This window comes from Chlorocebus sabaeus, chromosome 29 (genome assembly GCF_047675955.1).
Source record: "Chlorocebus sabaeus isolate Y175 chromosome 29, mChlSab1.0.hap1, whole genome shotgun sequence".
In the NCBI taxonomy this organism is placed as follows: domain Eukaryota; kingdom Metazoa; phylum Chordata; class Mammalia; order Primates; family Cercopithecidae; genus Chlorocebus; species Chlorocebus sabaeus.
Genome location: NC_132932.1, coordinates 18,161,596 through 18,189,225, shown reverse-complemented (window position 1 = coordinate 18,189,225; position 27,630 = coordinate 18,161,596). Strand labels below are relative to the sequence as shown.

At 46.8% G+C, this 27,630-nt stretch overlaps 1 protein-coding gene across 8 annotated transcripts in view; it reads right to left on the bottom strand.

Moving 5' to 3' along the window:
* NTRK3 (neurotrophic receptor tyrosine kinase 3) overlaps window positions 1-27,630 on the bottom strand; it is a 402,674-nt gene that overhangs the window by 325,578 nt on the left and 49,466 nt on the right. For all 8 annotated transcript variants that reach the window (XM_037987726.2, XM_037987720.2, XM_037987721.2 and 5 more), the window contains exons 2-3: window positions 6,637-6,711; window positions 5,829-5,900 (exon numbers count right to left, since the gene is read on the bottom strand). In XM_037987726.2, coding sequence (XP_037843654.2) covers window positions 5,829-5,900; window positions 6,637-6,711 — 147 coding nt within the window. The remainder of the gene's footprint in view (window positions 1-5,828; window positions 5,901-6,636; window positions 6,712-27,630) is intronic.

Genomic DNA, 27,630 nt, shown 5'->3' with positions numbered 1-27,630 from the left:
GGGAGGAAGGGCTTGGTATGAAATCAAGAATCCCATCTTGGCCAACTCGGGCATGCAAGTAAGCAGTTTGATATGGGAAGCTAAAGGGCAGGGATAGGAATACAAATTTGGGAGCTGGTTCTAAGGACCCCTCAAGCTTTGACTATCTATGATTCTACACAATTGGAGACCAACATGTGTAGGGAGGAACTCTTTAATAATAGCAAAAAATATATATTGAGTCTTTCCTACTACATTGTCTTAAGCACTTTCCAGGGGTTGTCTTATTTAAGGCTAAGAACAATCCTATGAAGTAGGAACTCTTACTTTCCTTTCAAACCTCAGAGAAGTTCAATAACTTGCCTAAGGTCAACAGCAGGAAGTGAAAGATCTAGGATTTGAACCCTGATCTTTCTATCTTCAAAGCCCACGCTCCTCATTGTCAGCTACCCAGCATTTCATGGCTAACTCCTCCACAAAGAACAGAAGAAAGAGGATACTTGTGGAGAAGCAGTGAGGGAGACCAGTGTGCCAGTTGCCAATCCTTTTGGGACTTGGAGAAAAGTCTCAGTGCAGAGGTAAGGGGGCAGGCAGAAAAGCAAAAATTTACTGAGATACTATCTACACGTCATCTTGAAACTCAGAATCTGGGATTATTTCAAGGAGAAAGGATATTGAGTAATTTATAATATGTAATAAATTCATATCACCATTTTTTCACCCCAATAATCTCAAAAGAAATGTATTATCTATGGAGTCAGTGTCCTAAAAGGGTAGGGATCCTGGCCACCTCTTCTTTTCCTATCCACCCAGCATCGCTGACTTCCTCTCCTTGCAAACATAACACAGTTGATACAATCATGCTCAAATCAGGACATTCTCCATCTTTCACCCTACTCTGGCGACTGGCACTCCCAGCTAAAGATTGAGTGCACGTTTGCTTCCAAAAGAAGGAGAAATAACTTAGTCCGGCATCTAGAGCTTTATGGAAAAGAGCAAGAAATGGACCCCAAGAGAGATCCCACCACAATCAACTCTAGGGATTAAATAAATTCTCTAGGCTTGCTGGAATCTTACATTAAATATTCTTGGAAATAAGTAGGCCATAGGCTAATGCTAAGAAATCTTTTGTAATAAAGATACTCAGGTTGTAATGTAACTGTCATTATAGGATTTGACCTGAAAAGAAAGAGGAACTAAACAGAGCTCTTTCAACAGAGCTCTTTGAGGATGGATCGTGCTGAATCCCCAGGGGGAAAGAGCAGCTCTTTCACGGAACTTTAAAGATGCCCACCCCTCCTATAAGAAGTTCTTGCTGTGAAAACCAGAGAGACAAAACGCTCCTGGAATGTAAAAAAGTACACGGACTTCAGTTTCAAAGGATTTAGAGTCCACATCCTGATTGTTCCACTAACTTACTGTGTAACCTTAGGATAACTCAGTTATAACTTCTGAGCTTCAGTGTTTGCATCTATGAAATGGGGAGAGAGGACTCCTAACTTAGAGCTACTGTGGGGAGTAAGTGAGCTCATATTTGCCAATGCACCAGGCACGGTTCTTGGCACACAGGAAGTTCTCAACCAGTATTAGCCTTTCCCTCTTCTTTTCTGATACCAGCAGTTCTATGTGGTTTTCTAAACACAGTAATGACTAGCAAAGCATAGTAACTTTTTAAATTGCTTCCGTGAAAAAACATTGCCTCTTCTGGCCCATGAGCTATAGTGGAAAGATTCCTGGAAAGAGAATCAGAGGACTTAGGTGCAGTTCTACTTCTGCTACTTACAAGTCAGAGCCTCTCTGAGCCTATCTTCTGTGCTGTAAAATAAAGCTGCCTACCATACTCCTGCCCCCAGGATGGTTATGAGAATTCAATGAGATAATGTATGGAAAAGCACTTTGGAAACCATAAAGAGCTCTATGATGAAAGTAAGTACCATTGTTCGAGTGCAGCTAATAGGCAGACATCTACATTCTTCATGTATGGGATCCCAGACTGTGGCGATCCAGTCTGTATGAGCCATATCAGAGAAAACACACCCCATAAAGGGAAAGAGGGGCTGGTTGCAGAAGCGGGGCTCAGAGGACTCCAAGAACAACCCAAGTTCAATAATGCTGGTGGACAAGATCTCTACTCAGGTGGAAATAAATAAAGTTGTTGGCTCATCAGTTACAATTGCTTAGGTCCTTTGTGAAACTGACAGCATCTACAGAGAAGTCTACATACAGTCTAGAGCAAGTGAGGATAAATGGAGAGAATAGAGAACTCATCCGGATTTATTCGTCAGTGTACAATGAAGAAAGACGCTGGAGAATATGAGTATTCCAGTCACCAGAGAAGTGGGCTCCACTGTGAGACTGAAATTCAGCTTTTCCAGGACAAAGAAGTGGTTAGAGTACCCATCAAGGTCACCTAACCCCTTCTTTTTTATTCTATCATCACCACCAGCAATAATAACTTTAATTACTATCATTACTAGCAACTGTCCTCTCTGAACGCTCACTATTTGCTGGGCACTGGACTGAGAGCTGTATGTGCCTCTTATCATTTAATCTTGACCACATCCCATCCCTAAAATAGACACTATTATTATGCCCACTTTTCAGATTGGCATATAGCTATTCCAATTATCAATCTCAGAAATCCATATCCTTAAAAATCCTTAATCCAAAATTCTTAGGATCAGAGAAGGGATACGAGGGTGGAGAATATTCCCATCTCTCAAAAATGGGCTTCCCTTGATGTGTATTCATCCATATCTCATTTTCCACAGTCTACAAAAGGTAGAGAAAACTGAAACAGTCAAGAAAAGATGGTCAGTCACTCATAAACCATGAAGTAGGGCCCAAGAGTCCTAATCTCCAGCCTACCATGTAGCAGACAACTTGGCCAAAACTTTGTCAATTCATTTTCTACCATGAGGAAGAATTACACTGATTAATGCACCGGTAGCTTAGGGATGGGAGACAGTTCAACCAATCAGAACAATTTGGACAATTTGACATCAGTACTAGGGGCAATGATATCACTTCCTACTTCTTATTTTGTACAGAGGAGAGATGAAAAGATTTCTCAGCCATCACCTCCCCGCCTCCAAAAAAAAAAAAAAAGCCACCAAGCCAGGGCTCGGCAATTAGTGTTGGAGTAAGTGATCATCTTGTGATTGCTCAGCTGGGGCCAGAAGACTTGTAAATGCATTTAGAGGACAGAAATAGAAGATGTTGTGAGACAGCAGAGAAACCTGGCCCATTTGCCAGGAGAAAATGTCCCAAAGCTGCCGGGAAATTTACTCAATTGGGAATTTGATGTGCGTCTTCATAAATAAGAAAAGTTAATAAATAAAACCCGTGGATGAAGCCAGTGCCTATGCCTCACCCTATTGACTCGTCTCTCTGTGACCCCCAGGCTCCTCTGGGCGTCCCACTGTGCCTATCAGAGCCACTTGACTGGATGCTGACTTTCTTGAACGAGGTTGAGCACCCTGACTTGCCCCTAATGCACAGCCAGGCTCAAACTAGGGGTGAACTAATGGTCATCCATCCTTCTCGGTAATCCCCCTGTAACCAATAGCAAGTACTTTGGCAAGTGTGTGCCCAGGAGAAATGTGGCCAATGTGTCCAGGAGAAAACAGGGCCCAATGTCATGAGCAGGTTCAACGGTATCCTTGGGTCCTACTCCAACTAGGTCCTCCTACCCACAAAGCCTTGGGAATCTTGCAAACCTCCACAAGCCTCTATCGCTGCCACCACTCAGCAGACCCAGGTCATTCCAAAAGAGACAATGGGTCACAGCCCTCTTCCAGGATCCTTAAGGGCAAGCCAAAGACATGCTCTGGTACAACCCACTTCAGAGACACCTGCAGCCCAAGATGCAACCCTGCTCCCACCCCAGAGCCTGGGTCCCGAAGCTTCTCCATCTCCCTAAGAGCTGCAGGGACACCATACCCTAGAAGGCTCTGGAACCTGAACACCCAGTCCCTGTCCTCAAAGAGAAGAGGGTTTCTCTCACATCGACAGCGTCCCTCCCCCAAATATGACCTCGCACCACAAGCTGGCACTCTATGTGCCACATTCTGCTCATGGAAGTAGTTTCGTTTGGCCCATGGAGTTGAAGGGCCTTGTTTTTAGTTGGCAGCATTTAAAACTTGAGTTGTTTCATGGAATCTCCAAGTCTTCTGGAAACAAGTCTGACCACAACAGGACCCACCTCCATGTGGCAGCAGTCAGCTGGAACTGATGACTGGTTGCCTCTTTGGAGGGAACACGTGACCCCACCTGGTCCACTATGGGCATTTGGCTTTGTGACCCTTGCATTAATTACTATGAAAACAGAGCCTTCTCAGCCTTTCCCTTGGGATGTTTTACAGTGAAACTCAAACCCCCAATAAAATAAACACCTGGAACATCTGGTCCAAGACCCTCCTCTGGTCCCAGCTATGCCTCCAGTTGCAAAGAACGCACATCAGGAGACTCTCACCACAGACGCTACCCTGGGGCAAGGGGCAACAGCTAAATTAGACAGCTGAAAGGGAGGTCTCAGTCCCCTGGAGCTGATACATCTGGCCCTGAGCAGTGGCCATAGAGCCTGCTATTTCCAGAGAGAGAAAAGAAAGCTCCACAGAAAGCAGAGGTGCCCATACTGATAAACAAATATTTATCGAGCACTCACTATGTGCTTGGGAAAACACACAGAGCCTGGGGGTAAGGTCAGGACCCCCAGAAAAGAAAAAATAACTCCACCACCGGGATTCACTGTGATCTCTTCCCTTTCCCCACCTCCCCTACCTTCCACTTCCCACAGCTCCCCTGGATGTTCTGCTCCTGTGCATGCAATTTCTCTCCAGCCCAGCTGCCCTTCCAAATGCAATAAAATAAAATAAACACCTGGAACCTCTGAGCAAAGTGCTCAGTCAGTGAAACTTTTAAGTGGCCACAGGAAAGACTAGCCCAAGGCACACCACTTCTCCACTTTCTCCCCAAAGGCAATAGACCCCTCCCCACCTGGTTCCTGCAGAGCCTCTACTCTTTGGGAATATGCCCAGTGGATGTCCGAGATGGCCACTATCCTTGGAGTTGACCCAGACAACAAGTACCCCTCTACAGGTGCAGCAGGTTGGCACTTCCCCTAATCACTCACCCCAGGCTTCCTTTCATGCCCACTTTCTCCCCAGGAAATGGCAGTCCTCAATTAAATCCCAAAGTCTATCTGCCTAGAACTGGGCTTAGAGAGGAAGCATCAACTCTTGTGATTCTATCCCCACTAGGGAAAGGGGAGAGACAGGGTGAAGGAGGCACAGACAGACAGGAACCCCCACCCATAACCACCTGACCTCTAGCTTGTCCCAAACAAAGCTGTGTGACTTTATACAGGTGTTTCCACTTCTCTGAGCTTTTCCCCACTGAACCCAGAATCCATTTAGACATAACACTGGCTATTGGCCATGCTTTCTTTCTTCTTGCAACCCCCAAGTCCTAACACACATACACACTCTTATGGGCCTATGTATGGTCTCAGAAGTGTAGTATTCACATTACATATGAGTAGAATTCCCTATCATTTGCATTCCCATAAAGTTGCAAGTTTTATCATGAAAGTGAACAAACTTGGGTGTCAGGAGACTGACTTTCCCTCTCAGCCCCTAGTCCTAGATTTTTCCTTCTGACAGGAACCTCAGAGATCATCAAACCCAAAATAATACTTTTAAGAGGCAAAATTGGAAGCCCAAGAAAGTTCAAAACCTCACCCAAGAGCTCCTGGAGGCAAAGCCAGGTCTAGACCTCAGGTCTCCAGCTTCACTGCCCCGAGAGTCCCTGCCATGTTCCTCCCATTCCTGCAGCCCAGCTCTACTCACATGTAACGCAAGTGGGGGTTCTTGGCAAAGGCTCTGGGCTGAATGCTCCGAAGTCCTGAGTTCCTGATGGTCCTAGACAGAGAGAAAAAGAGGATCAGCAGAGCTGAAGTGGCAGAGGGATGTCTGCTCTGGGCTGAGGCTGGCAGGGGGTGAGGCTAAAGCTGGCCCTGCAGCCGCCCTGTGGGTCATCTGCACCTCTTCATTGCCAGTCATTACAGGTGGCCCGCTGGGGTGCTCAGTAGAGGCATCTGGGCTCACTTGCCCCAGGGCCCTGTGTGAGACTGGGAGGTCAGGGGTCGTACTGGCAGCTGCCCTCCATCCATCCTGGCCAGTGGGTAAGGACCAGGGCTTCTGCTGGTCCAGTGATGGCAGGGCTGCAGCCCTCTTTGTTCCTTGTCCCTCTCCCCACACCAGGTCCCCACAGTCACTAGCACTGACATCCAAGGGAGGAGGTAGCTGGGAAATCTCATACTCCATGGGGCTCATCAGTCAAGCATAAGGCTAGGGAAAGGACACTCACACAGCATGCCTGGGTTCTGGGCCTGCCTTGAAACCCTACCTTCAAGATGGGAATTCACGCAACCCCCTTGCCTCTCTAGACTAGGGTGAAACAAAGGGTTGTGAAGAGATGGCCTTTGAAGCCTCTGGTGTCCCCTAAGTGTATGTTGTCAACTCTACCAAAAGAAGACCCAGCAGGGGAAGCACCAATGGCAGCCTTGCTGTGCCCCTCACTCCACCCCAGAAGGCAGACCAGGTGACACCCGCCCCTTCCACAGGGAAAGACCTCTCTGTGGCCGGGTGCACTCACAGATTTTGGAGTCCAGTGTAGAGCTCCATGTCCACGGCATTGAGCGTGTGAAGACTGCGCCAGTTCTCTATGTGTCTGTAGGGGAGGAGGAAAGATAAGGGTCACCAGATGCAACAGAAATGGGGCTGGCTTTAGAGCCACAGAGACCTGGGTTTGGATCCCTGATGAGTTAATTGACAGCCAGGCCTTTTGTCAAGTCACCAAATAAATCTGAGCCTCAGTTTCTTCCTCTGTATGGTGAGGTTCATACTGTCTGCCTGATGGAGTTGTTGTGAGAATTAACTGGATTCATTGGTTCCAAGTTCCTGGCCCATAGATTGTGTTGAATCCTCATCAGCTCCAAAAAGATGCTATTTAAAGACGTGAAGTTCAATCTCCCTGCTTGCCTTCCTAACTCAGTTTTCCTCTGTTCCCTTTCTTTCTTTTTCCTATTCAGAATTTCCTAAGGGCTGGCCCCTTTTTTTTTTTCCCCTTAGTTATTGCCCATAAAGACAATACAAATGATATGGCTTTAAAAAAGGAGGGGGTGGCTGACTGGCCAGCAGGCATAGCCAAGGAGGGACACACACCTACTTCCAGCATCACCAGGGTCTAGACCCTGGAAGCCATCTTTGGGTGACCCACAGCCCAATCCCTCCTGGAGCTCAAGAAAACCAATGGCTTGATTGGGTGGAGTTGACTCCAGAGAGTGGGGGCCACCTAAGTATCCTGGAGTCACTAGGGTGTCATGGAAAGAATGGGAACCTGGCAGTCGAGGACACAAACTCTATCTTCATCTGAGACTTCAGGACCCAGTGACTCTGAGCCAGTGCTTCCACCTCTCTGGGTCTCGAATGTCTTCATTTGTAAAAGAGGAGAGTTGCACTGGATCAGCAGTTTCTCCCCTTTTCATCATGAAGATCTCCTTTCAGAACTTTGCCCCAAGAGATCCCATGTTTAAGAGGTTTATATCTAGCCAGCACACTACATCTATTAAGTGCTAGTTAATTAATCTTCTTGGATTTATTAATCAGAGCTATAAATCACTGTTAACCAGAGCTTTTTATCAACAGACACAAACTCATGCTAACTGATCCAGTGCATACATTCCAGCCCAAAGCAAAGAAACTCAACATGCTGTCAGCATGAGAAGGTTTGTCATGGGTATGGATCTGATTTCTGGGTTTATTATTTTTATATTGACCAAATTCCAGAAATAAACACCCCTCATTAATGCTTTTGGGGTCCCCAGGTTGAGAACCATCATGCTATTGATTATCAAATCCCTTTGCAGCTGTAAAGGGGTATGAAAGATGCCCATTCGTACACACCTGCGATCCCAAGAGGCACCAAAGAATCTCAGGAAAAGGCCTTCCACTGCCCACCCCATCCTCCCAGGATTTTACTCTGATCAGTGGCCATGAAGTCTAAGTACCGTCTTAGTGAAGAGTGCAGAGAGGTGACAGCTCATCCTGGGACAGAACTAACCCAGGCACACTCTGTCCAGAAAAGTGACAGCCACCTTCCCCAGACGTCTCCTCCCCAGCACCACCACACCCGTAGCTCTGCCATCTGCCACCAAGTTGAGTGAGAGCCAGCAAGGCAGCAGGACTATGGCTGCCAGGGCCTCTGGAAGCATTTCAGAGCCACACGGTGACAAGGTATGCTGAGAACCTGTTTTGTACCACATTCTCTCAAAGTCCCTGCTGAGCAGCCAGAGACACTGGCATCTGCTGGGGACATGGACCAGGTGGCCAGGTTGGTATTAGATTCCAATGCCAAAGTTCTCCCTGGAAGCCTTACAGCCCCAGAGCAGTTTGGGTGGTCTGGTCCCACCATGGCAGGGAACCTGGCAACATTTTAGATGAAAAGAAAGCGCCAGAGGAGTAGAACTATCTGTGTCACCAGGTCCCCCAGTGTATTCCCTGGGCTTTGTAAATTACCAAGTAGATCACCATGATGGTACAGAATACTTCTCATTCACAGAAGCCCAGCTTCCTATAAGGATCTGCTCCCAACAAGCAACTTTGTTCCAATTGTTTAAATCAATGAAATCATTTTTCTCAGCCCACATTATAATTCCATAAATGTGTTGTTACAGTTGAGTTGTCAATCATTACCATGTTCTCGAGCCTTACCCTTCTCAGCCCTCACGTCCTTATGCCCACAAATTGACCCTTCCCTGACTTATGCACGCACTGAGATATGGCAGAGAAATGAATGAACTCCTTGATGCAAAGAGTCCTCCGGTAAGTAGAATGATGGTCCCCACCTCCTCCGTTGGGTAGGTCTGAGTTTTCCTAAATCAGGAAATGGCATTTTTATAGCCACAGTGCAACAGTGTGAGTAGGAGTCAGGGCTCTAAGGCAGTAGTCATCAAGCTACAGCCCGCTGCCTGCTTTCCTGCAGCCCCAGAGCTAAAAATGGCATTTACATTTTTAAAAATCAAAAGAATTATATTTTGTAACACATGAAAACTACACAAAATTCAAATTTCCATGTTCATATTCATTCATTTACTGTCATCTATAGCTATCTTCAAGCTACAAATAACAGAGCTGAATAGTTGCTACAGAGGCCATATGGCCTGCAAAACCTGAAATATTTACTCTCTGTCCCTTTAGAGAAAACAGTTGTCGACTCCTGCCCTAGAAGCTGATGGTCAAAACGCGTATCCTGGTCCCATCAGTGCCCCTATCTATGTGCCTTGTCCAGGTTTCTTCTTCTGTCTGTGTCTCAGTTTTCTCATCTATTAAATGGGGATAATAAAATAACTGCCTCCTAAGAATGATGTGAAGAGCAAAAGACTATGATAAAAAAGGAAACTCCTTTGCATTGTGGGACATACATTAAGTCCTCAGGCAGAGCTGGTTGTGCTGATTATTTTCCTCCTGTGCCTTACAGAAACTGAGCAGTCTTGTTCTCAGTTTTCAAGCTAAAAATGGCATCAGGCTTCTGCTGGAAGTTGTCATTTCTCCGCAATCATTGATAAAAAACCCCACGTGGCGGAGTGTAGAGGGGTAGGAAACCTGTCATTCATGGCCTCCAGGAAAACTGTTCCAGCAGGAGTTTATACAGCAGATTCCAGCAGGTTCAAGGAGTGCACAGACACTGCGTCAGAGCAGGTTCCGAGGAAGAGCAGGAGGATGAAGATGAGGCCCTGACATTTCTGGATGGCATCAGCTGGGCACCTGCCAAGTTCTCCTATGACTCACCACTTGGTACCCAACCAGGAGGGTCAGCGCTGTGACTCTGCTGGCTGATGTGTGTGTGCCACTAGGGAGACCACCACTTTTAGTGAAAAGGGCAGGCTCTAAAAAATATAATGTAATATTTTATATATATATATATATGTGTGTGTGTGTGTGTGTGTGTATGTATATATAGTAAAAGAGCAGGTTTGGTTTGCTTTTTTTAATGGTAAGTGAGTACCTCAACCCAGCACGATTACACGTGGCTTCCCCTTTTCTGTGATTTTCAGGGCTGTCCAGGTTGTTTTCATTGAGCATTTGTTTTGTCATTTTAAAATCAATCAATACTGCCTGCAATCCCAGCACTTTGGAAGGCTGAGGTGGGTGGATCATTTGCGGTCAAGAGTTCGAGATCAGCCCGGCCAACATGGGGAAACCCTGTCTCTACTAAAAATACAAAAATTAGCCAGGTGTGGTGGTGGGCGCCTGTAATCCCAGCTACTCGGGAGACTGAGGCAGGAGAATCACTTGAACCTGGGAGGCAGAGGCTGCAGTGAGCCGAGATCACACCACTGCACTCCAGCCTGGATGACACAGTGAGACTCTGTCTCAAAAAAAAAAAAAAAAAAAAAAATCAATACCTATTCACTTCTAGAGGAAGGCCAGGCACCTAAACCCTGTGGGGGCAGTGATTGGTTTCCCTGTTCCAGGACCACAGGCTGGACCAGCTCATCTCTGCCCGGACATCTTACAAACCCACTCCCACTGTGGAGGAAAAGAATTTAGAGCAATGCCCAAGGGACTGTGCAATTCTGCAGAGTGCATGGCAGTGGCCCCCACAGGAACCTGCAGCTCTGCTCTCAATCTGGGTGTCCCGGTTCAATCAGAAACAGAGAGTGGAGGGAGAAGAAAGAGGGCAAAGGGTGGCACATCAGGTGCCCACTCCTACTTTAAATAAATTACCTCCACTTTAGTCTCGTAATACATGGGTTCTCAAAAGGAGGCAATTTTGCCCCTCGGCAGACATTTGACAATATCTGGCCACATTTTTGGTTGTCACAGCTGGGGAAAGAGAGTAACAATGGCTTACAGTGGGTAGAGATTAGAAATGATGCTAAACATCCTACAATGCACAGGACAGCCCCCACCACTAAGAATCATCAACCCCAAATGTCCACAGCACCAGGATTGAGAAATCCTGCTTTATTATATAAAGCTTCTGCCTAAGAGGGCTATTAAAGCAAGAGTCTCATGGCTCAAAACAACATCAATTTTGAAAATGACTGCTTTGCAGCAAACATTACCAGGCCTCAGGCCAATACAAAAAAGTCTGCCTCTAGGTCACTGAGTCCAGGTGAGAGAACAAAACGGGCAAGCCACAGCTCCCAGGACCCTCTCAAGTCACAGGCATTTCTTGAGAGGAAATGACGGGTGTGTTGGCCTGCTGGACCATGACCCAAGCCAGGCTACACATTCCAGAAGCAATAGTGGTCTCTTCTCACCATCTCTGGCTGGAACCCACTGGCCCAGAGCCTTTTCTCTCCACTGAAAGTTCCTCTCCTGGATTTCTCATGCCTCTTCATTCCATAGAAATGTGAAATGCTCCACTCAGAAAATCAGCTCAATGCCCTGCTCCTACCCTCTCACCACTGCCCTTCCATTGCACAGAGCCACTACTGTGCCAAGAGCTAGTGGGCACCACTTTTCCAGAGGGAGGGAGACAGTGGGGCATAATACATGATGACATTGACCTCCAGAGCCAGAGTCGGGCTTAGGTCAGGAACTCAAAAACCTCAGTGAAGTCAAGGTAGACCTCTGGGATCAAGATCTCATGATGCTTCCAGGTGGGCTTAGAAGGGGGAATGGAGTCAGGGAATGGCCATGCAGAGTCTCTTCGGCAATCCTAGAAAATCAGTCGGAAACACAGCCACTCTCAGTGACTCACAACAGCAACACCAGGTCCCAGAGACCCAGGATCACAGATAGCTGCTTCATAGCCTTTTTTATAATGGGACATGGCATAAATTAAATATTAATTGATATTTAATTAATGGGGAGTGCAAACATCCTTTGTGCTAGAATAAATCAGATTGCAATTCCTTTTTTGTTTTGTTTTGTTTTTGAGATGGAGTTTCACTCTTGCCACCCAGGCGGGAGTGTAATGGTGCAATCTTGGCTCACTGCAACCTCTGCCTCCTAGGTTCAAGCAATTCTCCTGCCTTAGCCTACTGAGTAGCTGGGATTACAGGCATGTGCCACCACACCCAGCTAATTTTGTATCTTTAGTAGAGATGGGGTTTCACCATGTTGGCCAAGCTGGTCTCAAACTCCTTACCTCAGGTGATCCACCTGCCTCGGCCTCCCAAAGTGTTGGGATTACAGGTGTGAGCCACCATTCCCAACCAGATTGTACCACAGTTTTCTCTTCTTCCTTCTGTTTTGCTTGGGCCAATATGAAAATGAATCGGCAATCTCCAAGCATCCCAAAATTGGATGGTACAGAACGTGTGGTCCATATTTTAATTAAAAATACGTCATGTGGATATGTTTAAGAGTTGTTTCTACCTTCAATATTTAATGTTTCATGTTTACTCCTCTTCTATGCAGAAAATTGTAGAATACACGGAACTATAGAATAGAAGATTTGCAAAGATACAAAGACCACCATCTAACCCCAGAGGACTAAGAAGACTGAGGAAGTACACAACAGGGACAAGGCACCCTTTACCTGGCAGAACTTCCCTGGGCAGTTGGCAAGACAGGAGCTTGGTTGGTGGAACTTAGGAACATCCTTCCTTTCTCTACAGGTAGCAGGCCCAGTATTGCCTCATTTTTCTAAGCTTTTCCTGCTCCTCTCTTGCTGTCAGATTGCTGTTATCTTCACTGTGACTTCTCACTGCTATTAATGAGCTCTTCTTCATAACCAAATTTTCCAGACAACTAAATTTAAATGCAAAACCCTTTGCATTTTCAACTTCCTTGCTGGGTGTTTCTTTTTTCCACCTAAAATGCATTACACACGTCCTTGCCTTTTTAAGCGGAGTAGACAGATCATGATTTACATTTTCCTGATGACCTTACATCAATACGACCAGCCTAATGAGTCTGCCAGGCTGTAACACAGCAAAACCCTCAGAAGTCCCTGAAGGATGCAGAATTTGTAGCCCTACTACAAATGGCCTTACCCTGATATGATTTCCTATTCCAATGGTTATCACATCCATTTTATCTATTTTCTGGCTTTTTCTTTGATATTAGGCTGCAGGCCATCACCTCTTAAGCTGTCCCCAGGGCCCCTCCTCCCTCCCAAATGTGCAGTGCCCAGTCTCCTCTGCAGCCTCTTGGAGCCCAATAGGTAAGAGCTGGCACCTGGAGTTAGGCTGACATGGAGATGACAGGCTAGCACTGGAAGCCAGATGCCCTCAGGCCAGTTACTAGAGCTTCTCCAGCCGTCAGTTTTTCCATGGCAAAACTAGTTGTGGTGAGGGTTAGCGAAGATAATGCCTAAGTCCTCAATTCAGTGTGGATGCATGGCACTAGTGGAATAAATAGTTGATTCCATTTGTATTGTTAGAAATGCATGTTAAGTAAGCATATAAGCATAAATAGGATCTAAGGGAATATGAAAACATTCACATTCACATACATGCACATGCATACAGATAGGCAGATATTTGCCCTTGTTTTCATATGACTTTGTTTTGTTCCTCCTTTTAGATAACTGAAGTTGCCAGTTAAGTGAAGCCTTCCTGGAGGTGCAGTCACAATTCACATTTACATAGTGATACCTAAGTGTACACCACTAACTTTATGTCAGAATACTAGCAGGAGGTAGCTGAAGCTGATGTTTCCCCAGGGTGTGTGTGTGTGTGTGTGTGTGTGTGTGTGTGTGTGTGTGTATGTGTTTCTTGACACAGAGTCTCACTCTGTGACCCAGGCTGGAGTGCAGTGATCTCAGCTCACTGCAAACTCTGCCTCCCAGGTTCAAGCAATTCTCATGCCTCAGCCTCCCGAGTAGCTGGGACTATAGGCATGTGCCACCATGCCTGGCTGATTTTTGTATTTTTAGTAGAGACAGGGTTACACCATGTTGGCCAGGCTGGTTGCGAAATCCTGGCCTCAAGCAATCAACGTGCCTAGGCCTCCGGATGTTTTTTATATGTGAGTACTCTACTCCTCCAACACAAAATGCAAAAGCTTCAAAAACAACAAGATTGCATACAGGTGTCCCTTCTCTCCAGCTAGTGCCTGCAGAAGCTAGTCTGGAATTCCATTTCCTAACAAGTCGGCATTGGAGCACACACATGCCTGAGTGCGCGTGTGCACACACACACACACAATGTGCTGCGCTTTTGACTCCGAAGCCTTGTAGGGCAATGAGGAAATTGATTTGTTATCCAGGCATATTATGTCTAGTGATCCAGACAGCAGCATTAGCTTTCAATTATCTGATATGTTTAGCATTATAAACAAACCGTCTGGAGCAACAGCTCCATGGTGCTAAGGCATCAGGGGGGCTGGGGAGGAGCTGCATCGGATCACGCTATCCAAGTCACCCTGCTCTCCCTCCCTTGACAGCTGTTGTGGGGGACAGTGTGCTAGATGCCTGGGGAGCCAGACCCGAGAGCCCCAAGCAGGCAGGGGTTGGAGCAGCTTGTGCCAGTGACCCCAGCATGCCAGCACGTTAGCACACAAGCCTACGAGCAGCTGTGTGCCAAGGACCACGGTGAACCAGCCTCACATCTGGGACCACCCCCGGGACCACAGAAAGGAACATTCAGATCATGCAGTGAACAGATGGAAGATGACAGCATCTGTGCTGGCTTCCTGATCAATTCCAAAGCATTGTGCCAGGAACGAAGAATGTTTGTGCACACACCTGTGTTCTGCAGGTGCAAAGATGCTGTGTCTCCTAACAGGAAAAGATCAAGGGCACATCTTCACTGCTACCCCACTAAGAAAAGGGCTAACTCCCAGGAGCGAGATTTCTTCTGGGAGCCAGCCAGTTCACTGGGGAGTCCAGGCTGTTGTGGTTGAACCCCAGCCTGTGGCCTCCTACCCTACCTCTCCCCAGCCTATCTGCTTCTATTTTTACTGCTGCTGCTCGGGCTGGCACAGTATGGCAACCCCAGCTTGCCTACACATCAATGCTCCAGGTAACCATCACCTATTCTAACCTGGAGAACAAGCATCCCGTCCTACCTGGCCTCCCTGCTTTCCCTCTTCTCCAGCAATCTACATTATTGCAACCACTGTCTCCTGCCTAAAACCTTCCAATGATTTCCTTTGGCTATGACAATAAAATCCAATGATGTCCAGACATCACTGGGAAGCCACCCACAAGATCCTGCACAAGCTGGCCACCAGACGCCTCCAGGGCTCCTTCTCTGAACACACTCCCCTTGTTTTGTGGACTCCAGTCACACTGTCCTGTCTCTGGTCTTTAAATATGCCAAGCTTATTCCCAACCTGACCTCCTACATGAAACACTCATCCCTGGCTTCTTTCAATCCCTCAAATCTCCATTCAGAAATCACCTTCTCAGAGAAGCCTGCCCTGACCCTACTGTGTTAGCAGCCCCCGCGTTTCCCCTCCAGTTGCTCTGTGGCACAAACTCCTGTTTACGTCCTTCACAGCCCTTAATAACCATCTGTAATTGTCTTATTAGATTATTTGATTATGTGTTTGTCATCAGTGTCTCTACATTAGAACTATAATGCATGAGAACAGAGATCATATCTGTCTTCCTCACCATTTACTCACCCCCAGAATCTCAAACTGGGGCAGCTACCCCTGAGTAAGTATATACCTGGAAAGCCATCCAGGACAGTACTACGTAGCCACCCAGCTGTCCCACCTCACTGCCAGAGGATCTCCACACTCAGCACCTGCACGGCCCTCACCCTGGCCCCCTGAGCAGCCCAGAGCCCTGGTCTGACCCTACAGGCACCCTGAACTTGATCTCTGGGGAGGGTTGTGGCCCCGAGCACACCACTGAACATCCCACCCAGGGACAGGCATGCTGGGGGCATAACTACAGGGCACAGCAGCAAAAGGAAGGTGATCTCAGAGGTCTCAAGGGCCCCATATCCAGAGCTCTCTCCCAGGCCCAAGTCCCTGCTTGATGCCCACTGTCAGGGTCAGCAGTGGGGAAGTAGGAGGGCCCCCACACCAAACAAGGAGGAAGCAGAAATGCCCTTGGCACCCGGGCACATCTTTTCCACCTTTCCTGTCCCTACATGACTTCACCAAAGCATGAGTTTTCTAAGGCCAAGGCCAGGAGTCTGTGGTTCCAGTGTTTTGCAAATAGTGACCACGAGGCAAATAAACGAATGAATCTCCAAAGGGATCAATGTCAGACCTTAACCATGTAGCTATCAGTTTCCCATGTGGACTTCCTACCCAGCCTCAACCTTTCCCACCTTCTCAGGAACACACTCATTTTTTTTCTCCTCCTCTTCCCTACCCTCAACTCTCGGTCTGCTATATTTTTCCATCAACATACAAACATCTTCTAGGAAAGCCCATCTACAAAAAGAAAAAAAAAAAAAAAAAACCTCCTTGACTCCATGTCCTCCTCCAACTACCAACTCATGTGTCTACACCTATTTATGGTAAATGGTTTAAAAGAATCGTCTACACCTGCAGGCCCTTCTTCCTCACCTCCCTTTGATTCTCCATCCCAGTTTGTCGTCGGTCCCACCACTCTACTGAAACTACACTGTCAAGGTCACCTGTGATTTTTATGTTTGCAAATACAATCGACTCTTCTGTGTCACCCATTATTCAGTCACTGGGTAGCATTTTACCCCATTAATCACTCTTTCTTCCTTCAAACATTCTTTCCTCCCTGGCTTCCTTGACTATGCTCTCTCCTGGGTTTCTTTCTACTCTCTGGATATTCTTTCTTAGGCTCCTTTGCTGATGTTGTATTCTTTGCCTGATCCTTAAATATTGGAGTCTTCCAGGGAGCCTAGGGCTCCTCTACTCACTTCCACTCTCATGAGCCAAGGTAATCTCCCCCAAGTGCTCTGCTCTGAGCACTATCCTTGTGCTGATAGCACTCAAATGTGTATCTCTAGCAGAACTTTCCCTGAGCTCCAGATGTTTAGCTGACATCTTAGCAGACCCAATACTAGCCCCTGCTTTCCTCCCAGTGAGCTGTCTCCATATCAATAAATGGCACTGGTATCATGGAGTTGTCCCAGCCAAACCCTGTCATTGATTCTACCCTTCAACTCTATCTACTTCTTGCCACATCCACTATTATCACCTGGGTCCAGGCCACCATCACCTTTCACAAAGACCCTTGCTCCAAAACATGACTACTGTTTCCGCTGCGGCCCACTTAAAATCTGTCCTCCACAAAGAAAGCCCAGTGAATTAGTTGGAATATAAATTTAATCACGCACTCCACCAAAACAAATAAAAAACCTCAAGTGGCTTCTTATGCGCTTGCACTCGGGAGAAAATTCAGACTCCATCATGACCAGCAGGATCCTGCCTGATGTAATGTTTGCCATTCTCTCCTCAGCTCAAACCTCCCTCCCTCTTTATTCACTTGACTTCAGCCTCACTGGCCTCCTCTCAGGACCTTTGCATTTATTTGTCCCTCAGCCAAGATGCCAGCTTTAGGATTCTTTTGAAATGTCACTTCTTCAGAGAAGCCTTCCCTGACCAACCTAGCTAAGGTCATTCTCTGAACCTTCCTCTAGATCAATAGTGCTCATGCTCAAGTCAGGGGTGGATTGTGCCCCCCAGGCTTGGATTGTCTGAAGACATCAGTTTTGATTGTCAGTATTGGGCCGGTGCCACTGGTGTCTAGAGGGGTGAGGCTAGAGATGTTATTAATCTGCTACAATGCACAAGACAGAGCCCCACCCCCAACAGAGAATTATCCATTCCAAAATATCAGTAGCAATAAGGTTGAGAAATGATGCTCCAGATAACTCCTTCATTATTACTTGTCAAAACCTTATGTCACCTATGTGTTCACTTGTTCACAAAGACCCTTGTGTCTCTCTCCTAATGCAATGCAGGTTCCCTGAAGGCAGGCAACCTCTCTTATTCACTATCGTATCTGCAACACTCATCCAAGTTCCTGGTACATAGTAGAAATTTTAAATAAACAAATTAACAAATGACTGTCCCTCCTCAGAACCCTGTGACCTCGCAACAAGTCATGAAAAATCTGTGGTTACCAAGGTCTTGATGGGGACAGCACTTTTTCCAACCACTTGAAGAGTCTAAAGTATAAAGGAGCAAGCTGTGCCCATGGGATTGGGGTCAGAGGGTTGGAACCCTTGTAGCCCCTTAGAGAAAGTCTCCTCCTGTCTACAGATGAGAATCAAATCATGTTGATTACAAAACCTCTGATCCTTACTAGACATCTTAGCTTTGAACCAGGGGAGAAAATGGAGGCCTTTGATCAAGAGTAAAAACAGCCTCAGGCAGGGAGACAGACATTGATTTTGACCCTTACTCCCCAATGGGTCTTGGGGGAAAAAGTCTGAGCGAGAAGGAGTTTGGTCCAGGCCTGAGCAGCTGGCTTGAAAGTAATCCAATAGTGCGAGCTCTGTCCCTAAAATCAGCTGGCCCCAGGGGTTCTGAGAGTGTTGCCCTTCGGGTGGCCAATTTCCTTAGGAAAATATGAAATGGCCAGGCCACCCTTTACTGAATTATAAAGCACTTATCACTTCTTTAATAACTACCCGCATGGAGGATTTAATTCACTCAATATGGAAGTTATAAAGGCGAATTGGTAAGTGAGCATTAAGCTCAAGTGCATTGCATAAAGACTTATGAGGGCAATATTTTCACCTATTAAAAGGGTAGATTTTCTCACTGCAACTCTGCCTCAGAGTTAATGCAGAAAAGTCACTCCAAAGCTTGGGGCATTTTCATTGTTAGAGGGTAAGTTCAGGTCACTAGGAGGAAAGGGAGTCCTTGACTTTGCAGGAATAATTATCGCAGAACCTGAGGGTGTCAGTGTGATTAGTCAAGGTAAGCATCAGAAAGACAAGATCACATTTGTGGCGGCCAGCCCTCTTTTTCGTGCACAGCAAGCCGGATGCGACCAGACCACAGAGAAGAAGAGAGAAGTCACAGGATGAAGAAGGAAGAGTAGGCTGGAATAGGGGCTGCAGAAGAATGTAGAGCAGGGGCTGCAGGAGGGAGGCAGGCCCTGGGGCCAGCTCCTGTAAGACCTGAGCACTGGGAGGAACACCGACTTACATCTGTGGCCTGAAAGGGAGGAAATGATATTCACCTTTGTATTTTGTAAGGCAACCAGCTCTGGAATTTCTGAAGGTTCCAGAGGGCTCCATTTAAGGACCTGGAGTGGTAGCCTTCCTCACCCAAGTGAAGGAAATGCAGGCTTCTCTCCTGTTCGCTTTTCCCTCCCTTGATTCAGCATTGCCACCCATTTCCTTTCCTCCAGCAATAAACCGTCTGTTCTTTTCCTCATATACTCACCCACTCTCTCCATTCACATGACTTCAATTACTGCCTAATTAGAGATTGATTCCAGTTCTACAGCTCTACCCTTGATGCCTAACCTCTCCCCTGTCCTGAAGTTCTTGTTATCACAATACACATTCCCCTCAACTCTTAAGAGTAAATATGGACAGAATGGCTCACTCTCTTACCACCTGAACTTTCCCAAACTACCTTTACTGAGTGCTCCTGACTTGAAACATGACAGCAGAGATGGTGAGTCAATTTTAACTTATGTACAATACTAATGGGTTGGCAAGAGCTAACACAGAGTGCTGTGATTCGAAGAGGTCTGTGGTTGAGCAGGACAAAAAAAAAAAAAAAAAAAAACCCTCTGTGATCGATTAGTGATGTCTGCCCTGGGCACAGTACATGGAAGGACCATGAAAGTACCATCCATTGACCACATCTACTCAAAAGGCTCTGTGACGTCTTTTCTTTCTCAGATTCAAGTCCCATCAGTCCCTTCTTCCTGATATTGCAAGTAACTTCCCTTGTCTTTTTACTTCTACAGTTTCTATCTTAGACAGCCTTATGCCCAGAAGGATATGAGGACCTCTTAGCAACCCTTTCAGCTTTCAGCCTTTGAATTCTAACCTGTTCTAGGCTCCATTTTTTTCAAAGATGACATCAATCATGTCCCCTACAGGCCCAAGACATCCCAATGGCTATCAAACACCTCACACCAAACCAAACTTCTATTAGGAAGCCTTAAGCCTGCAGGAAATCTGAAACTGAGGAGAAGGGACTATAAACAGAGCTACAGATCCTTTGAGGATGGAAGCAATTTTTTCTCTGTTTCCCGTGTCCAAACCATTGCACTACTGAGATGCTTTCCTGGGGCTTGAATCCAGTTGGAAGCTGAGAGGGAAGGGGATTGCTAATGGGACCTGTGTAAATGGCTTTTGTAACTCTCATTCTTCTTGTCCCCATGTGTTCTCATCTTTCTCTCAAAGAAAATAAAACATCAAGCTACTCCAGGGAGGTGTGCTCACTTCCACAGAGAAGTCCATCTGCCAGGCATCATCATGCCTTCTCCCCTCTGGTTCTTCCCTGCACTATTTTTGAAAACTGTTTGGTATAATGAAAAAACAACAGCTTTGGGGTCAGCACTGGGTTTCACTTTCCAGCCTGTCACTGACAAGCTAGGTGACCTCCCCTGGCCTCAGTTTCCTTATCTGTAAAATAGAGATAATGATGCTGACCTCATGGAGGCATCATAACAATGAACTAAAATAGTGTTTGTAAAAAGCCCAAGCACATTCCCTGAAATATGCTAGGGCTCAAAGAATGTTTATTTTCCTCTCCAAGAAGAAAAGCAATCCTTGGGTTGTGCAGGAATTGAGGTCAGGATCTGGGGCCACCATGGCAGGGAGGGTAACCCTACTTGTAGCTGCAGTGGCTGAGGCTGTGACAGGCATGTAGTGTGAGACTCTTCTCAGCCACCCCCTTCCCATCCTTCCCCACCGCTTCCTCCTCCGCTCGTAACCCAGCCTGCACTTTGCAAGTCAGCCAAACAACGCCCTGGCTTCCCAGATCTGGTTCCCTCCAGCATTCTCTGAGCCATGGTGCCTCTCCCTGCCCACCCCTGGCTACTCAGAATGTCAATGGAGCTGAATGTCTCCTTCTGGGGTTCCGATGTGCCACATCTTCCTCTCCACTAAGCTTTTAACAAACCATCGCCACCCAGTCACAGTCACTCAGTGATCCCAGCCTCACCCTCTCATTACTGGGAAATTTTTCTAGGTGGCTGCTGATGTATGTATGTAATCCTATCACCTGTGTGTCTAGGCATTATCTGCCCGGCTTCCCTTGTGAGAGCATAAATTCCTTGACAACAAAATCTGCTGCATTCTATTTATCTTGCTCACCCTCCTCGTGCCCCATGCTCAGTTCTGCGCTCAGTGAGTGTTCAGACCTCGCAGGAATTCCTAGAAGCTTTTCCTTGAAGCTGGGACCAGGTAGACTCCAACCTGCAGTGGAGAAGAGCTATCTAAGTAGCCCAGGACAGGGCTGAGGCCCAATGCTAAGGGCCCAAGAAGCACAAAACAGAGAGCTGAGGAAAGACACTGACTGACACACAGTTCTCAGAGTCTCATCCTGCACAACTCAGCCAGATGTCCTCACCTTTGGAGAGCCTTCCTTGGCCCCCTGTTTCTCAGTCACAAATTTCTCTGCTGTGCTGTCCATCATGGAACTAGGGCTGGTATTTGAGACAAGTAACACTTCATAGAACACAAACTCAGGACCAAATGGACATCACCTCCTAAGCCAGGCACTGATCCTTAGTTCCTGGATCCAGGGATGGGGTGGGGTGGGGTCAAGGAGGTATCAGGCCGGAATGGCTGGTTGACTGGAATATTGGGCATCATCACCTGGGGAGCTCAGGGAGCAAATATTTACCCTTTACTATGGAAGTAGCTCACTACTTTCACAACTTCCAGGCTTTAACTGATGTAAGCTGGTGAGAGTCCACTCCAAAGAGAGCCTGCGCCTCTCCCAGGACACTCATGACATCGTCCTATACTCTTCGACATGCCTATCTCTTCCACAAGACTCCTTGGGGCAGGGACTATGTCTTTTATCTCAGCATCCCTGGCACCAAATGGGGCTCCTGGCTCCTAAAAAGCCCTGGTAAATGTGGCATGGATGCAGCAGGAGTTCTCCTTCCCAGAGCTGTCAGCTTCACCCTTGGGCAAGAGTATTTAATATTCTGAAAGGAATTATCCAAATTAGTGAAGGGAGGCTCGAAGCACCATCCCAGGAGTCCCATGGTGGGGCACGACGGGTGAATGCCACAAAGACTCTAACTGCCCCTCTTCTAGGGAGCCTGTTGGAGCACATCTCCTGGGACTGACTTTTTGCGCTGCACAGAGTGGAAACCTCAAGGTCAAAGTGGTGCCTGTGCCCTCAACTCTGGCACCTGGGGAAAGTGTCTGGGGGAGACCCAGTCTTTGGCCCTCACCCCTGCAAGCATTCTACCTCTCCAGGTCAGTAGCAGCAGGGTTTACTCAAAGATCCCAGGGGCTTGGGAATGTAGAACCCCACAGCTGGCTCCTGAAATGGAGTTCAGCAGGACAGCCTGGGCCACCATTTCCAAGAAAGGAAGTGGTGCTGGTTCCCAGTGAGTAAAGAGGAAAAACCTACAGGTGGCAGAGGGGAGTCAGAGCCAGAACACTCCAGGATTCTCAGGTCCAACCCCAATCAGCTCTCTTATCACACTATGCACGAGGAGGAAGCACAGCCCGTGGCTGTCTGGATAGTGGGTGACCATGAATAAATTGGCAGCATGATTGAGCCCAGGCTCTGAGCCTCTGGCTACAGCGCTCACTCATGTCCCCCTGCATTCACCACAAAGAAGGACTCGATGGCCAGAAGCCACTCATCAGTCCCCACCTGCCCAGCCTGGCTGCCAACCTAGAGCCCATCTTTACTCATTGGGTTCAACTTCTCACAAGCCTAGGTGAGGCTGGTCTATCCAGGCCTAATCCCAACGGCAGGTATGGCCTGAAACTCCACTTCATTTATTTATAAAGTACCTACTATGTGCCAGCTCCCTCTGCCTGGCATCTGGTGTTCCTAGAGAGATTTCCCCTCCTACACCACTGACATGGTTTGGCTGTGTCCCCACCCAAATCTCATCTTGAGTTGTAGTTCCCATAATCCCCACGTGTCATGGAAGGGACCCTGTGGGAAGTAATTGAATCATGGGCAGTTACCCTCATGCTGTTCTCGTGATAATGGGTGGGTTCTCACAAGATCTGATGGTTTTATAAGGGGCTCTTCCCCCTTTGCTCAGCACTTCTCCTTCCTGCCAACATGTGAAGAAGGATGTTTTTCTTCCCCTTCTGCCAGGATTGTAAGTTTCCTGAAGCCTCCCCGGCCATGTGGAACTCTGAGTCAATTAAACCTCTTTCCTTTATAAATTACCCAGTATTGGGCAGTTCTTTATAGCAGCGGGAGAACAGACTATGCAACCACCAAGCTGCAGCCCTCCCTCCAAGCCTTCTGGAAATGCCTTAGCAATATGACAGGGTCTCTATCACAGGCTCTGATTGCCACTTCAATGAGATGCTGAAAAGCTGAGACAGGAGCCCTGCCCAAATCCCAGCTGCTCAGCTAGGCTCTAACAATGCAGCGAGCACACCATCATCTTTCTTTTTCCTGGCAGATGGACTAAAGTCCTGCTCACACTTTCTCATCAGCATCTTGCTAATGGCTAATGGTCCAATCTCAAACCATGTAGATCCCTGTCTGCCCCGTTGGAATCATAGCATTGTTAATTTTTGGTTAACAACAGGAGTGCTTCCCAGATCAACTGCACTAGGCGCCACGGTCAGCCAGACCACTCCTAATCAGACTCAAGCCCTAATATCTTACCCACCATGATATGTTGGAATGGGAGTGCTGGCTAGACTCTGGGGACCAGCCCAGCAGCTGGTCAGTTTCCCTTTGACCTGAGCCCACCTATTGATAGTTTTCTTCCTTTTCCTTACCAGCATGCCATTGGAAATTCAAAATGACTAAAAGCTGCATTTATGAGTGTGCAGACATCTACCACCCATGGGTCTCATGGGCCTTGTCCCTGGGCTCTAAGGGTGTGTGAAGCCACCATATCACGTGCAATTCAAGAATTCAAAACTTAGGCCAGCACAAGACTTGCATCTGAATTCTATGACGGTAACAAACTTCACAGTAGTCTTCAGTTCAGACTCTCAAGGAACCTGTATGACAACAAACCCTCTCCTCCTGCACACCTCGTACATGCTACAGGAGTGCAGAAAGGTTAAGGTGCAAATGGCCCCTGAGGAAAACACCCCCAATTCACGTCATCTGGACACAAAGGCCATTCCTTTCAGGCAGAGAATGTTGAATCTCCGCTGGTCCCTGTACTTAAACCTGTGAGGTGCTAGCCCTGCCTGCAGGTATCTTGGGGTCCCAATACTTCAGACACCGTGATGTTGGGCTTTTTCTTAATGGAAACTGCCTGTTTGCCAAGGAGCCCCTGTCTGCTGGGCCTGCTCTTCTTTTCATGCCCCTGGAATAAACTCTTGCATAGGGCATACAGAGCTCTTCTTACTTATAGCAGCTTTATAAAATACATTTGAATGATGTCCCAAGTCACTCTCTCTTCTATTTCTTCCCTCATTTCTTTGTCAAAGATGGTGCCCTTCCAACAGGTCTGGATTCCAAAAAAAAAAGACTATATCAAGGCCTAAATGTGAACATCTATTTGCCTCTGAAGAAGGTCAGGGTTCCACAGATTAGGATCCCCAAACAGCCCTTAATAGCTATTCTCCAGGTGACTACTGCTGGTCAAAACCTTCCTCCTGGTTTTCGTTTCTTGCCTTCCAGGTCTTCTCTTGGCTAATCCAAGCCTAAGTGGGGAGGCACGAGGGGCTTTTTTCTCTACCAGCCTGTATCTCAGTAGCCTTGCTCGGGCTCTTCCAACTTCACTTCTGTTCAACATCTCCACTTCACTGACTTTCTCTCCTGGCCTTTCCCTTTCAATCATTCATCTTCGCACTTGGGAGACAGGGTTCCTCTTCCAGCCAACTGCTCTGTGCAGTGTGATGTCATAGTTGGCAGCAACAGGCAGAATGCCCCATTCTCTAAAGCAGAAACCTCAAAGAACCCAAAAAGTGAGTCAGTGTTTCCGAAAGCTGTCCGGTGCTCAGCTGTGTGCTCTGGACAGTCATTTGGGGGAGTTATGGGGATACAGATGCCCTTTTGACTAAGCGACCCATTCATGTTCATCTTCAGGGTGTGACCAGTTGGGCCCCAGATCTGTCCCTGTCCTAGGATTCCTTGGGGGCTGCCTGCAAGTTTCCAGTCCAGCCCATCTCCTCACCATGATCTGTGCAGTTGCGTAAAGTGCTGTCCTGGAGAGAAGGATGTTCCCAAGGAGAGCATCGACACCTGTGTGTCCAAAGGCTGAGTGTGACCCATGAGTCTTATTTCCCACAAAGGTGAGATCCAAGAACTAACAAGACCCAAGACCACAAGGTAAAGAAGGAAAACTAGCACTGCTGATTCCCTAGGAAATAAAATGCCCCTGGCTAGCAGGAAAATCTGGTTGGGAAGGGGCTGGATGAGACACTGCAAAGCTTGTCCAGCAAACACCATGTGTGTCCCACTGATGTCCCTCAGACCTTCCCACTTTCTGATGCTAGCTGGCTCCCAGTGGCCAGCACCTGCTTCTCTCTTCCTGAGAGCCTTCTCTGGGGTGGGCCAAGTGTCTGCAGGGCTTAATACCCCAGGAGCAGCCCTCCTAGAGATGATGGTAGACAAATGTCCCAGATCCAGTTTCCCACAGTGATTGCTAGCTCAGGACACACTCTTCCTGGCTTCCCATCTCAGTTCCCCATTCCCTGACCTAGAAGTCCTGAGATTACTTCCCAAATAAATTACTTGCCCTTGAATATTTCTCTCAGGGTCTGCTTCTAGGGGTTCCCAAACTAAGACACCTTTTTGTCTACCAGCTGCTACACATGGGAACCCATGTATGTCTTTCCAGTTCTGTCTCCTACCACATGACTCAGACCCCAATAATCCACTTAAAAGAATAAAGAGTTGCACCGTTTGGGCTTTTACTGCATGTCAGACTCTGCATTTACCCCCCTAATCTCATTTCAATCCCATAACCACCATAATGAACAGGTTTTATCATTCTTGTTTATAAATGAAAGGCACCAAGGCACCAAGAGGTTGAGTGACCTTCTCAAACCTCACATAGCTAAAAGAGGTTGATTAGTGGGTATGGATATACAGTTAGATGGAATAAATAAGATCTAATGTTCAATAGATTGGTAGGGTGACTATACTTAACATTAATCTACTCTACATTACCAAATAGCTAGAATAAAGTAATTCAAATATTCCTAGAATAAAGAAAAGATAAATATTTAAGGTGATGGCTATCCCAATAACCCTGATTTGATCTTTACACATTATATGAATGTATTAGATTATCACATGTACCCCAAAATATGTACATCTATTATGTATCAATAAAAATATTTTTTATAAAAAAGCAAAGGCAATTTTTTAAATTTTACTTTAAGTTCTGGGACATATGTGCAGAATGTGCAGGTTTGTTACACAGGTATACATATGCCATGATGATTTGTTGCACCTATCAATCCATCATCTATGTTTTAAGCCCCACATGCATTAGGTATTTGCCCTAATGCTCTCCCTCCCCTTGCCTCCCACCCCCCAACAGGCCCCGGTGTGATGTTCCTCTCCCTGTGTCCATGTGTTCTCATTGTTCACCTCCCACTTATGAGTGAGAACATCTGGTGTTTGGTTTTTCTGTTCCTGTGTTAGTTAAGCAAAGGTAATTTTTTTAAGTGAAGTCCAGATACAAACTCTCCTCCATTGGATTCTGCAGCGGTTGCTCTTAATCCCAACAATCTATCACCTTTCAGGAACCTGGTCTCGCCAGTCTTTGGATTTCTCCTCCTTCTGGCATGCCCTCTCCCCTATTATCTTCTAACTTGAAAAAATTAAAAAAAAAAGTCTTGCCTATTTCACAGAGTTCTTGAGATGATTCAACAAGTCATTGTCTATAACAAAAACCAAATAACGATAACACATTATAGAAATGTAGGGAAGCCAAATTTTGATCACTTCTATTCCTACAATCAGTCATTTCTAATGCTATTCACTCTACAAACTCTACCCTTGATGTCCTGATCCTTGGCCAGGGTCTCCTTCAAGCCTTATCACAGTCTGTTTTGGTATCAGAGTTTTTGTGGATGTATCTTTTCTCCCTCAGAAAGACCCTTTCCTTTGCACCCTGCTTGCACCCTAGGAGGTGCTAAAAATTCTTTGAGTGAACTAATCAATTACATAAAAGTGTGGGAATGGGAGCCCGCCCAAGCCACAGACTCTCATTCCACACATCCAGAGCTGCTGGTGAAGGGAAGCGAGGCTGCAGTCACTGGACAAATATTCACCAGGGGTGTGTCACCTGCTGGGCACAGTCTCTGGCTCAGGCACATTCATCAGGTGTCAACTCTCAGCAGAGCAGGGCTACCTGAGTGGTGAGGTACAAGCCCCTCTCCCATTGGATCAAACTCAGTTGGATCAAACCACTTTGACAGGAGGCGAGGGAAAAGGAAAGGAATATGATGGGGAAGATGATGCATCTCTGAGATTCTTGTTACAGTCTGGGCAATATCCTGCATCAGCCCTGCCCTTCCTACCAGGAAAATCAGCATTCTCAGGAGTGCTGAGAAATCGGAGAGAAAGAAGAAAACAATCCAGGGCTGACACTGACATCCATTAAAAGTGGTTTTCTCCCTCTGCTGCTAAGCTTAGCATG